The sequence below is a fragment of the Nansenia antarctica genome (assembly GCF_963989245.1).
Source record: "Nansenia antarctica genome assembly, chromosome: 3".
NCBI classification, from domain to species: Eukaryota; Metazoa; Chordata; class Actinopteri; order Argentiniformes; family Microstomatidae; genus Nansenia; species Nansenia antarctica.
Window position 1 is genome coordinate 72639374 of NC_137688.1, and position 12500 is coordinate 72651873.

The window sequence follows — 12500 nt, forward strand, 5'->3', positions numbered from 1 at the left end:
TGGTTGGGGAGGCTGGGGTCCAACAGGTTCTGGTTGGGGAGGCTGGGGAGGCTGGGGTCCAACAGGTTCTGGTTGGGGAGGCTGGGGTCCTACAGGTTCTGGTTGGGGAGGCTGGGGTCCAACAGGTTCTGGTTGGGGAGGCTGGGGTCCAACAGTGTCTGGTTGGGGAGGCTGGGGTCCAACAGGTTCTGGTTGGGGAGGCTGGGGTCCCTGATAATCCTGAGGGTCTTTCTGACCCAGCGGTCGCTGTAGACCTCCTGGATGGAGGGAAGCTCACATCCGCTGATCTTCTCTGCTGTCCGCTCTGCCCTCTGCAGTGTTTAGTGGTTTTGGGCAGGGCAGTTCTGTACCAGGCAGTGATGCGGCCTGTCAGGATGCTCTCTGTTGTGCCTCTGTAGAAGGTTCGGGTTAGAAGGCCTCTAGGATCTGAGCCTCTTAGATGAACCTTTTCAGCCTCCTGAGATGGAAGAGGCGACGTTATGCTTTTTTCACCCTTTGGTTGGTGTGTTCAGGTCAGGTGAGGTGGTTGGTGTGTTCACCCCAGGTGAGGTGGTTGGTGTGTTCACCCCAGGTGAGGTGGTTGGTGTGTTCACCCCAGGTGAGGTGGTTGGTGTGTTCAGGTGAGGTGGTTGGTGTGTTCACCCCAGGTGAGGTGGTTGGTGTGTTGGTTCCAGGTGAGGTGGTTGGTGTGTTCACCCTAGGTGGTCGTTGGTGATGTGAAGAGAAGTTGAATATGATGGTAAAGATACCAGCAGAATGTTCTGAGCTTTAAACACCCGGCCAGGAAACTGAAGTGGTGAAGATAAGTTAGATAAGAGAAGTGAGTCTCGTGGTCAAGGCATGACTCAGTTATTACATTTACATTACTGTCACAAACCCCAAGGTAGTCCACACGAGGGTTTAAATGTTTAAACTTAAGTTTATTCATACAAATTAAGCAAATTAAACTAAATAACATATGGATAAGAATCAGTAGTGTATGCCATGAGTGAATGGGTGTAACATGTGTGTTGTATGTGTGAGGGGTGTATGTATGTAGTATGTATGTATGTATGCGTGTTGTATGTGTGAGGGGTGTATGTATGTAGTATATATGTATGTTGTATGTGTGAGGGGTGTATGTATGTAGTATGTATGTATGTGTGTTGTATGTGTGAGGGGTGTATGTATGTAGTGTATGTATGTATGTGTGTTGTATGTGTGAGGGGTGTATGTATGTAGTATGTGTGAGGGGTGTATGTATGTAGTTTGTATGTATGTGTGTTGTATGTGTGAGGGGTGTATATATGTAGTATGTATGTATGTTGTATGTGTGAGGGGTGTATATATGTATGTATGTGTGTTGTATGTGTGAGGGGTGTATGTATGTAGTATGTATGTATGTGTGTTGTATGTGTGAGGGGTGTATGTATGTAGTATGCGTGTTGTATGTGTGAGGGGTGTATGTATGTAGTATGTATGTATGTGTGTTGTATGTGTGAGGGGTGTATGTATGTAGTATGTGTGTTGTATGTGTGAGGGGTGTAATGGATGTAGTATGTATGTATGTGTGTTGTATGTGTGAGGGGTGTATGTATGTAGTATGTGTGTTGTATGTGTGAGGGGTGTAATGGATGTAGTGTCAAAATAGGAGGCCCAAAACCCAGGTAATCCGAGATCTCACCAAAATCCTAAAGGAAGAAAGGTAAATGGAAGAGAGAGAGAGCTGAGGATACACCCACAATATCTATCCTCAGCTCCCCAACCCAGGTGACACTAGTTAGGCCCTGTCCACACCTATACGTTTTTTTGACAAATGTGGATTTTTCTATTCGTTTTGGGGGGTTCGTCCAGACGCAAACGAGTTTTTGCCCTCTAAAAACGAAGATGTTTAAAAACGCCTGCCAGAGTGAAGATCCTTAAAAAACGCTGTATATTTTTTGACGTCTGGACGAGATAGACGAGTTTTTTGTATTCGTCACGTCATCATGCGCGTAGATGATGCGCAGTGCAGCTGTTTTCTGTAACCCGCATGTGTAACGGAGTAGAAAGGTCAAGTTCAATTATAGCTAAAATAGGTATAAACTGCGCCCTCTAGGGGTTTAATGACGTGGTATATCCGGGGGGTGTCCGTGACCCGGATGCTATGTCCGTGACCCGGATGCTGTGTCCGTGACCCGGATGCTGTGTCCGTGACCCGGATGCTGTGTAAATATAGCTGGACAGTGCAATTGCACGGGACGTAACGTGATCTCCCTCAGTTCATTCTTAACCACTGATGCGGTAAGGTCATGTTTTCTGCAGGGTCTGAGATCGCATATAATTTAAGAGATTATTAATGTACCTATGTTTTATTTGAATGTTTGATAAGTAAGATAGCTGTTTTGAGTTTCCCATTCATAGTATGTGGTACTACCCCCTCTCCCCAACCTCCCCTCCTCCTCCCTTCTCTCCCCTGAGCCCCACCCCCTCTGCCCGCTCACACCTCTCTGTCTCAGAGAGAGAGGTGAACCGCCTGTTCAAGAGACAGAACCCCCGGAAGGCGGCCGGTCCGGATGCTGTCTCACCCTCCATGTTGAAGTTCTGCGCTGACCAGCTGTCCCCTGTGTTCAGCAACATCTTCAACTCCTCCCTGGAGTGCTGTCAGGTACCAGCCTGCTTCAAGACCTCCACCATTATCCCTGTCCCCAAAAAGTCGAGGATCACAGGCCTGAATGACTACAGACCCGTTGCCCTGACCTCTGTAGTCATGAAGGTCTTTGAACGCCTCGTCCTTGCCCACCTAAAGTCCATCACAGACCCTCTCCTAGACCCCATGCAGTTCGCGTATAGAGCCAACAGGTCCGTAGAGGACGCAGTCAACATGGCCCTACACCATGTCCTAAAACATCTGGACACGGCCGGGACCTACGCCAGAATCCTGTTCGTTGACTTCAGTTCGGCATTCAACACCATCTTGCCACCCATACTGGAGTGTGGGCTCTCTGCACTGCAGGTGCCTGACTACACCTGCAGGTGGATCACGAACTTTCTGTCCAACAGGACCCAGCGGGTGAAGCTCGGGAAGTCCATCTCTGAGCTGAGGACCATCAGCACCGGTTCCCCGCAGGGCTGCGTCCTGTCTCCCCTCCTGTTTTCCCTCTACACCAACTGCTGTACCTCCAGCCACCAGTCGGTCAAGCTCCTCAAGTTCGCGGACGATACCACCCTGGTAGGGCTCATCTCCAAGGGGGATGAATCTGCTTACAGGAGCGAGATTGACTTGGTGGTCTCCTGGTGCACCCGGAACAACCTGGAGCTAAATGCTCTTAAGACAGTGGAGCTGATAGTGGACTTCAGGAGGAACCCACCCCCTCCCTCTCCAATCATACTGGGAGGCACTCCAGTCACCACAGTGGAGTCATGCCGCTTCCTTGGGGTGACAGTCTCTCGGGACTTGAAGTGGGGGCCCCACATCAACGCCCTCACAAAAAAGGCCCAGAAGAGACTGTTTTTCCTGAGGCAGCTCAGGAAATTCCACCTTCCTAAGACCACGCTGGTGAACTTCTACACGGCCATCATTGAGTCCATCGTCACCTCCGCCATCATCATCTGGTTCCCCGCTGCAGCGGCCAAGGACAAGGCCAAGCTGCAGCGGGTGATACGCTCGGCGGAGAGGGTGATTGGCTGCCCTTTGCCCCCCCTTGAGGCCCTGTTTAAAAGTAGGGCTTTGGGGAGGGCCAGGAAGATCATGGCTGACCCCGCACACCCAGGACACGGTCTCTTCGCCCCGCTCCCCTCAGGCAGGAGGGTGCGGTCCATAAATACTGTGAAGGTCCGACACACCAACAGCTTTTTCCCCACAGCCATCCGGCTCCTAAATGCCGCTGGCCCCCCTCCCCCCCCCCCCCCCCCTGACCTGACCCCTATCTATCTACCCTCCCTCCACCCAGAGAGCTTTGCACTGTCTGGATATGAACACTTGAACACTTGAACACTTGAATCTCTGCACTTTATATTTATATTAATTATGACTCTTGCACTTTGATGTTGGTTGCACTGTCTTGTCCTGTCTTGCACCTGTCCTTCTGTAAACCGTGCTCCATGGTACCAAACCAAATTCCTAACATGTTTACATGTCATGGCAATAAAAAGTCTTCTTCTTCTTCTTCTTCTTCTTCTTCTTCTTCTTCTTCTAGTATGTTAGTTTGGAACATATCACAAGTTTGTTAATGTGAGTTTTCTGTTGTTAACAATGATGGCGCTAACGTGAATGTCCGTGTGTAACATCATTTTAGAATGTAGCTCGATGACCCTGCAAGTCCCGTGTCCAGAAATTGATGCACTGTTTTTCTACAGGTAATATTATTATTGTTGTGTTATTATATGTCTGTTGTTCTGTTAGTAGACCGTATTGTATGAGGTTGGGTCTTCCACCTCGCTAGTTTGCAACACGCTCGCGGCTTACCTAGCAGTCAGGTTGCAGCCATTGTTGCACGTGGTGCGCATGCGTATTCCAAGTGCGTGGTTTTTCCATGTATTTGGATGTTATGATTTCTTGTTGTTGTTGTTAAATGAATACCACTATATGATCACACAAGTGAAGATTTATGTAGTCTACACATTTTGTATTTTTGTTCCATATTATTGTTATAATTTGTGTAGTATGAGTGACTACTGTATGCTCAGTTCATTCTTAACCACTGATGCGAATGTAGCTCGATGACCCTGCAAGTCCCGTGTCCAGAAATTGATGCACTGTTTTTCTACAGAATAAATGAACGTGAGCCATCCAGCTGAGAGTGATTCATGAAAAGATACACCCCGTCACACATGCGCTAACCCAGCCAACAACAACAACAACAATGGCGCCTTACAGGGTTGTTGCGTTCGTGCTGCAGAACCTATTGAGCTTGATTGGGCTTTTACAGCAAAATGTACTGTTGCTCCTCTACTACCACCGACAGCAACAAATGGACATGGAGAACATCTACAATATGTTCTTCAATACACAGCGGAGGACAACCAGAAGGGAAACAATTCAATTAAATGTATAATCAATAGTGTGATTTAGTCCAGGACTAGGCTTAAGCCTTGTCTGTGAAACCGGCCCCTTGACACTTACTAGGACAGTTGCATAGGAGAAAGACACTTAAGAGAACATTAGATTAGTCTTTTCTGTAAGTGAAGATATTATACAGAAGTCCTGTTCTGTGTTTATGTAAATTGTTCATTGCTATTCTTTTTTGGGGCTTATGCCATTACTTACTAGGAGAGGTGCATAAGAGAAAGACAATGTAGAGAGCCACAGTAGATTATTACACACTCTTATTTCTGTAAGTGAAGACATTTTTGTTTATTATTTGCGACATAATAATTACGACATACAATTCAAAGGTACAATAAAGAATGTTTATTTTGTTTTTTCACTGGGTAATGTTGCAGTGCATACAAAATATTGTAAGAAAATAAATAAAATGTCATCTTGACGGATTTACAAACATAGGAGCTGTCCAACAAAACGTTTCAAACACTGCGAAAATGGCAAGACTCCCAGTCAATGGTTGCATATGTTTTTTGTACTTTGTACTCAATAGTTAAACTCAACAATACTTCTACTTCACTGTCTGTCCAAATGAACGACTCCTTTGCTCCCCGAGGCGGCATGTTGTTTACGATTGGAATTTTGTATTTCGCGGATGTAACGCGGAAGAACCGCTTTAGCTTTTCCTGGCGTCTGATTGGCCAGCGGAGCGATGGGGTTAAAATTATATCGCCGACTACTGGTGTGGAATGCTCAATGACAGCGTTTATATTGCGTTCATACGTATGCATCTGGATGCAGATATTTTATAAACGTGCTCGTCTGGAAGGTGATATTTTTATATACAAAAAACGTTTATCAAAAAAACGTATTGGTGTGGACATAGCCTTAGTCTGACGACCTCCCCACTCTGCCAAGGCTCCCAAAGGAACCAGCAACAACCAACAGGCAGGCACAGTGGGAGGACTACATTACGGAAGAGTAATCTCGCTCAGGCCAGGGGTCATTGGCAGTCGTCGTGATAGAAGAAGAAAGAAAGATTTTTATTTTTATTTTTTATAGACATTGGAGAAACAGTACAAGGGGGAAGTAGAAATCTTAGGAGACAGTGCTGGGGGGTAGTAGATATCTCAGGAGACACAGTGCTGTAGAGGTGGTGGGGCCAGTCGGCCAGCAGAGGTGGAGGAGCGGAGGGAACGGGCTAAAGTTTGGGGGATGACCATTGCCTGCAGGTAGGCAGGGGCTGTCCCTTTAGCTGCCTGGTAGGCAAGCACCAGGGTCTTGAATCTGATGCTAGCTGCTATCGGGAGCCAGTGAAGGGTATTGTAAAGGAAGAATCTGCAGGAACGTGCTGTCGCTGCAATGTTCTTTGCCCAGGATAGTCGGTTGTCCAGGATCACTCCAAGGTTCTCGGCTGTCATGGAGGAGGTTACAGTAAAGTTCTCCACTGTGATGGAGAAGTCTTGGAGAGGGCAGGCTTTCCCAGGGATTTGGTTGAGCTACATCCATGCAGAGATGTCAGACAGAGGGGGGGAAGGACAGGAAGAGTTGAGTGTCGTCTGCGTAGCTGTGGTAGGAGAATTGAGGAGATTACCGAGCCAAGAGACTACGTATAAAGGGAGAACAGTAAGGGCCCTAGGACAGAGCCCTGAGGGACCCCAGTGGTGAGGGTTTGTGGAGAAGACAACGATTCTCTTCAAGTCAAACCAGGAGTGTGCGGTGCCAGAGATGCCCAGTTCTGAGAGGGTGGAGAGAAGGATCTGGTGGTTGACTGTGTGGAAGGCAGCAGACTGGTACAGGAGAATGAGAACAGAGGAGAGGGAGGAAGCTTGAGCAGAGTGGAGGGCCTCCGATAGTCAGTTGTTAGTTAGTTGTTTAGATGCAGGGTTAGGGTTAGGGTCAGTTGTTTAGATGCAGCAGTCGTCATGTTCCATCCTTCACACACAGGCCTTCACCTCTCCTAATATTCTCTGTCATTTCTGACTATAGTAACCGTGTATTACGTTTGATTAGGAAGCTTTTAAAGGTCTTAATCTTATGAATAACCCTCTATCTCTCTCTCTCTTACTTACTTTTTCTCTCTCTCCCTCTGTCTCCCTCCCCCTCTCTCTCTCTCAGGGACAGTCCAGTTATGAGCGGGGGCGTAAATGTGAAGTCGTCCCCCCGGCCGCCCCCTCCCTCAGGCATCCCCCACCCCCGGAGCCTGCTCCCCCCCTCCTCCCCCTCCTCCCCCCGCCACGGGACCGGCATCCCCCGGCCCCCCTCCTCACGCTCACACACCCCCACACACACCCCCACTCACACACCCCCACACACCCCCCCACACACCCCCTCCCACTCCCCCAGACCCTCTGTGCGGGGCCTCCCGGGCCCGTCTTCCAGGGACCTGCTGAGGGACGCCACCCTGAGGAACCAGCTGCTGCAGCGGGCCGGAGCGCCACCCGCTCCCCAGGCCTCACGCCCGGCCTACAGCACTCTACCCGCTCCCCAGGCTCCACGCCCGGCCTACAGCACTCTACCCGCTCCTCAGGCTCCACGCCCGGCCTACAGCACTCTACCCGCTCCCCAGGCTCCACGCCCGGCCTACGGAACTCTACCACCCACTCCCCAGGCCTCAGGCCCGGCCTACAGCAACCCGCTGGCCAATCGCAAGGAGTCCCCAACACGCTCCACACACACACACATACCCTCACCCATACACACACCCACACACATACCCTCACCCACACACACACCCTCACCCTCACACACACCCACACACACACCGTCACACACACCCACACACACACCCCAGAACGTGAACCAGAACAGAAACCGCCTCTCCAACAGGAACCAGCTCCGCGCCAGGAGAGGGGACACCGCCAGCGTGCGACCCCAGGGGGAGAGGGGGGTCCTGGGGAAGGGGGGGGAGGACGAGGACCCCCCAGCTCCAGGCCTGACCTCCATGCTCAGCAACGACAACCTGCGGCCCCCCCCTCCTCTCAGCCTCACCCCTCCTCTCCCCCCCCTGACCACTGACCCCCTCCTCTCCCCTGACCCCCCCCTGACCCCTGACCTGGCCTTCAGGGGCCACAGTGGCTCCAGCAGCCAATCGGATGAGGAGATGGGCACGCCGGAAGACCTTAGCCCCGCCCCCTCCCCCGTTCACCTCCGAACTCCAATCAGAGCCCTGCTGAGCCCAGGCCCCGCCCCCGACCAGAGAGAGGCCACACCCCCTGAGGCCACGCCCACTGAGCCACTGCCCCCCCGGGTCAACATGGCCACCGTGGCCCCCTTCAGGTACAGGTGAGTACTGCACACACACACACACACACAGACACACACCTACACACCTACACACACACACACACACACACACACACACACACGTACATGTAATGTAGGGGTCTCTACTGGAGGGTAATGTAGGGGTCTCTACTGGAGGGTAATGTAGGGGTCTCTACTGGAGGGTAATGTAGGGGTTACTTCCCCCCCGATGAGGGTTTGCCAGGTCGTCTTATCCTGTCGTCTCCTCCGCTGGCTCAGCTGTTCCGCGTCCGCTTAACGAGCCCGCGCTCGCCGCTGTGGTGATTGTCAGATGCAGTTCAGCTGTGCCAGCGGATATTAACAAGCGCCAATCCCCCTGCCCAGGGGCCCCAATCCCCCTGCCCCCCCCAATCTCCCTGCCCAGGGGCGGGGGGGCGCTGTCCACAGGACTGTAGCGGGTTGCCACACTTCCCCTCCCCAGCAGGAAGCCGGGGTTGGTGGGGGGGGGCTCACGGCGGGAGAGGGCGTCGGCGTTGCCGTGTTCTCGGCCGGGGCGGTGGTCTAGCGGTGGTCTAGCAGTGGTCTAGCGGTGGTCTAGCGGTGGTCTAGCGGTGGTCTAGCGGTAGATAAAAACATATGAATCAACTTCTATCTCAGACTTGCTCGTCCGGAGGTCCGGCTCTCAGCCATTCCAGGTCACGTCCCTCCTGGTCGGTTGGGTCTCACTCAGGGCTCTCGGTCTGCTACATACACGACATCTGGGTCCGGGCCCCCCCAGGTAACAGGGCTCTGCTGCTCCTCACAGGGCTCCGGGTCCGGCCCCCCCCAGGTAGCAGGGCTCCGGGTCCGGCCCCCCCCAGGTAGCAGGGCTCTGGGTCCGGGCCCCCCCAGGTAGCAGGGCTCTGCTGCTCCTCCCAGGGCTCCGGGTCCGGCCCCCCCTAGGTAGGAGGGCTCCGGGTCCGGGCCCCCCCAGCTAGCAGGGCTCTGCTGCTCTTCCCAGGGCTCCGGGTCCGGCCCCCCCAGGTAGCAGGGCTCTGGTGCTCCTCCCAGGGCTCCGGGTCCGGCCCCCCCAGGTAGCAGGGCTCTGGTGCTCCTCCCAGGGCTCCGGGTCCGGGCCCCCCCAGGTAGCAGGGCTCTGCTGCTCCTCCCAGGGCTCCGGGTCCGGCCCCCCCCAGGTAGGAGGGCTCCGGGTCCGGGCCCCCCCAGGTAGCAGGGCTCTGCTGCTCTTCCCAGGGCTCCGGGTCCGGCCCCCCCAGGTAGCAGGGCTCTGCTGCTCTTCCCAGGGCTCCGGGTCCGGCCCCCCCAGGTAGCAGGGCTCTGCTCCTCCCAGAGCGTCTCCGGGTTCAGGTAGTGCTGGAGTCTCTCTCTGCGGGAGGGCGGCCTCTGCTGGTTGCCCCCCGCTACTCCACCTGTCTCTGGGCCCTGTCTGGCCCTCCCCCTCTGCCTGTCTGGCCCTCCCCCTCCTCCTAGGCTCCGTTACGCCCGTCTGGCCCTCCCCCTCTGCCTGCGCGTGCGCCCCCTCCTCCTAGGCCGCCTGGGCCTCTGGAGCTGACGGCCTCGTCTTCCTCTGCTGCAGCAGGTCCGGGGTCGTCCTGATCTGGAGGGTTGGGGAAGGCCGGGGCTGGCTGGGCGGGGAGGCTGGCTGGGCGGGGAGGCTGGCTGGGCGGGGAGGCTGGTGTGTCTACTTCTGTCCCTGGTGTCTCAGGGACTAGGTCTCCCTCTGTCTCATAGATAGAAGTGCAGCGTGACTGAAAGCTGCTGCACCGTGTTTTGTTTTTACTCTTGGAATTATTAGCTGATTAGTCTCAGCTGACCTTAGGGGCCTTGTGGGAATACAGGGTGGGAGGAGATCTGATGTGTATTTTGGCCCAAGACCATTTTGTGATTTGTCTGCAAATTAGGAGGACTTTGAATTCAATTCTCTGAGAGACTGGTAGCCAGTGTAGAGATCTCAGGATTGGTGTAATGTGTTCAAACTTCTTCTGTTTTTGTTAGGACCCTAGCAGCCGCGTTCTGGATGAGCTGCAGCTTACAAACAGCCCCTTTAGATAGGCCTGTTAGTAAACCAGCTCCTTTAGATAGGCCTGTTAGTAGACCAGTTCCTTTAGATAGGCCTGTTCGTAGACCAGCTCCTTTAGATAGGCCTGTTAGTAGATCAGCTCCTTTAGATAGGCCTGTTAGTAGACCAGCTCCTTTAGATAGACCTGTTAGACCAGCTCCTTTAGATAGGCCTGTTAGTAGACCAGCTCCTTTAGACAGGCCTGTTAGTAGACCAGCTCCTTTAGATAGGCCTGTTAGTAGACCAGCTCCTTTAGATAGGCCTGTTAGTAGACCAGCTCCTTTAGATAGGCCTGTTAGTAGACCAGCCCCTTTAGATAGGCCTGTTAGTAGACCAGCTCCTTTAGATAGGCCTGTAAGTAGACCATTACAATAATCAAGTCTATACCTCTCATTCACTCACTCACACACACACACTCACTCACACACACACACACACACACACACACACACACACACACACACACACACACACACACACACACCAGCTTCTCTTTATCTCTGTATCCCTCGCTCTGGATACCAAATACATTACATCACTCAGTCCAATCTGGGCTATTCCACACACACACGCACACGCGCACACACACACACACACACACACACACACACACACACACACACACACACACACACACACACACGTGTTATCTGGAGCAGAGTAGATTGATAGTGTTGTGGCCGAGGCCTCGGGACCAGAGGAACATCACATTACACACACACACACACACACACACACACACACACACACACACACACACACACACACACACACACACCACATCACATGATCAGCTCAGCTTTATGGAACATGGTCACACTATCATATCTGAATCAACATCCTCTAAGACAGTAATATGCCTTAATAATAATAATAATTAATTGTATTTATATAGCGCTTTTCCGGGGCTCAAAGACGCTGATAGTATGGGAAAAACAGAACACACAGAAACAACAAGCAACAGATAACATGAGCACATAGAACACAGAGTTAACAACAGATAACATGACACATAGAACACAGAGTTAACAACAGATAACATGAGCACATAGAACACAGAGTTAACAACAGTTAACATGAGACATAGAACACAGAGTTAACAACAGATAACATGAGCACATAGAACACAGAGTTAACAACAGATAACATGACACATAGAACACAGAGTTAACGAACAGGCACAGGGAACAATTAACACAGCAATGTCCAGGGGGGAGGGGGGTGGCAGGGTTAGGGGAGATGGTTAGGGCTAGGGGAGGTTGTATGCATGTCCAGGGGGGGTGGCAGGGTTAGGGGAGATGGTTAGGGGAAGGGGAGGTTGTATGCATGTCCAGGGGGGGAGGGGGGTGGCAGGGTTAGGGGAGATGGTTTGCGGTGGTGCATAATGCATTAATCTTTATTCATTTTAATTCAGTTTATCAAACGGCACTATGAGTATATGATCCTTTCCTTTACACCTTGAACTAGAGAAACCATGACAACCTTCATACGGTCTATCTGATATGAAGTGTTGTTTATAGTTATTATATATATATATATATATAAACCCCTCCAAAAAAGTTTGGAAACGCTTTTTTTTTTTTTTTCCTCCCCTTTAATAATACCAATCGGTATTGTATTTTATATCGTTGGAAAGCCTGATTAGTCACCTTTACAACGAGGTACAACTTGTAAGGATCATGCATTCGTGGAATGAGCAACACAGCTAAACGTGTGGGTAGCGGCCCAAAAATATTTGCCAAAATCCCCTATATTCTTCTGTTGGTATTCACTCTCGTTTTGAGTTGCTTGGTGGATTGGATGATTGCACTCTCCCACAGTAATAAGGAAAAAACAACACATATTGGCCATTTTTACACTTTATTAATTTTACATTGTCAGGGACCTCAGTAGTGTGTGGAAGATCCATACGCAGTCACAACAGCTTGGCACCTCCTCCTCATGCTGGTCACCAGCCTGGTCCCATTCCTCAACTAGGATTTGCCGCAAGTCAGCCAACATGGTTGCGTTGGTCACTCTGGCACGTACAGCACGCCCAAGCTGAAGTGTTCAATTGGGTTGAGGTCTGGACTCACGGCAGGCCATTCCACCCTCTCCACTCCCAAATACTGGAGGTGCTCTGTGATGATCCTGGCTCTGTGGGGGAGAGCGTTGTCATCATGGAGGATGGAGTTAGGTCCCAGATTCTGGAGA

The 12500-nt window shown here is 51.6% G+C and overlaps 1 protein-coding gene across 1 annotated transcript in view; it reads left to right on the forward strand.

The window, feature by feature from the left end:
- Positions 1 to 12500, forward strand: part of LOC308154373 (neuron navigator 1-like) — an 89621-nt gene that overhangs the window by 3297 nt on the left and 73824 nt on the right. Inside the window, exons 2-5 of the mRNA XM_080527536.1 lie at positions 7121 to 7258; positions 7349 to 7657; positions 7832 to 7969; positions 8069 to 8287. Coding sequence (XP_080383662.1) covers positions 7134 to 7258; positions 7349 to 7657; positions 7832 to 7969; positions 8069 to 8287 — 791 coding nt within the window. The 5' untranslated portion in view covers positions 7121 to 7133. The remainder of the gene's footprint in view (positions 1 to 7120; positions 7259 to 7348; positions 7658 to 7831; positions 7970 to 8068; positions 8288 to 12500) is intronic.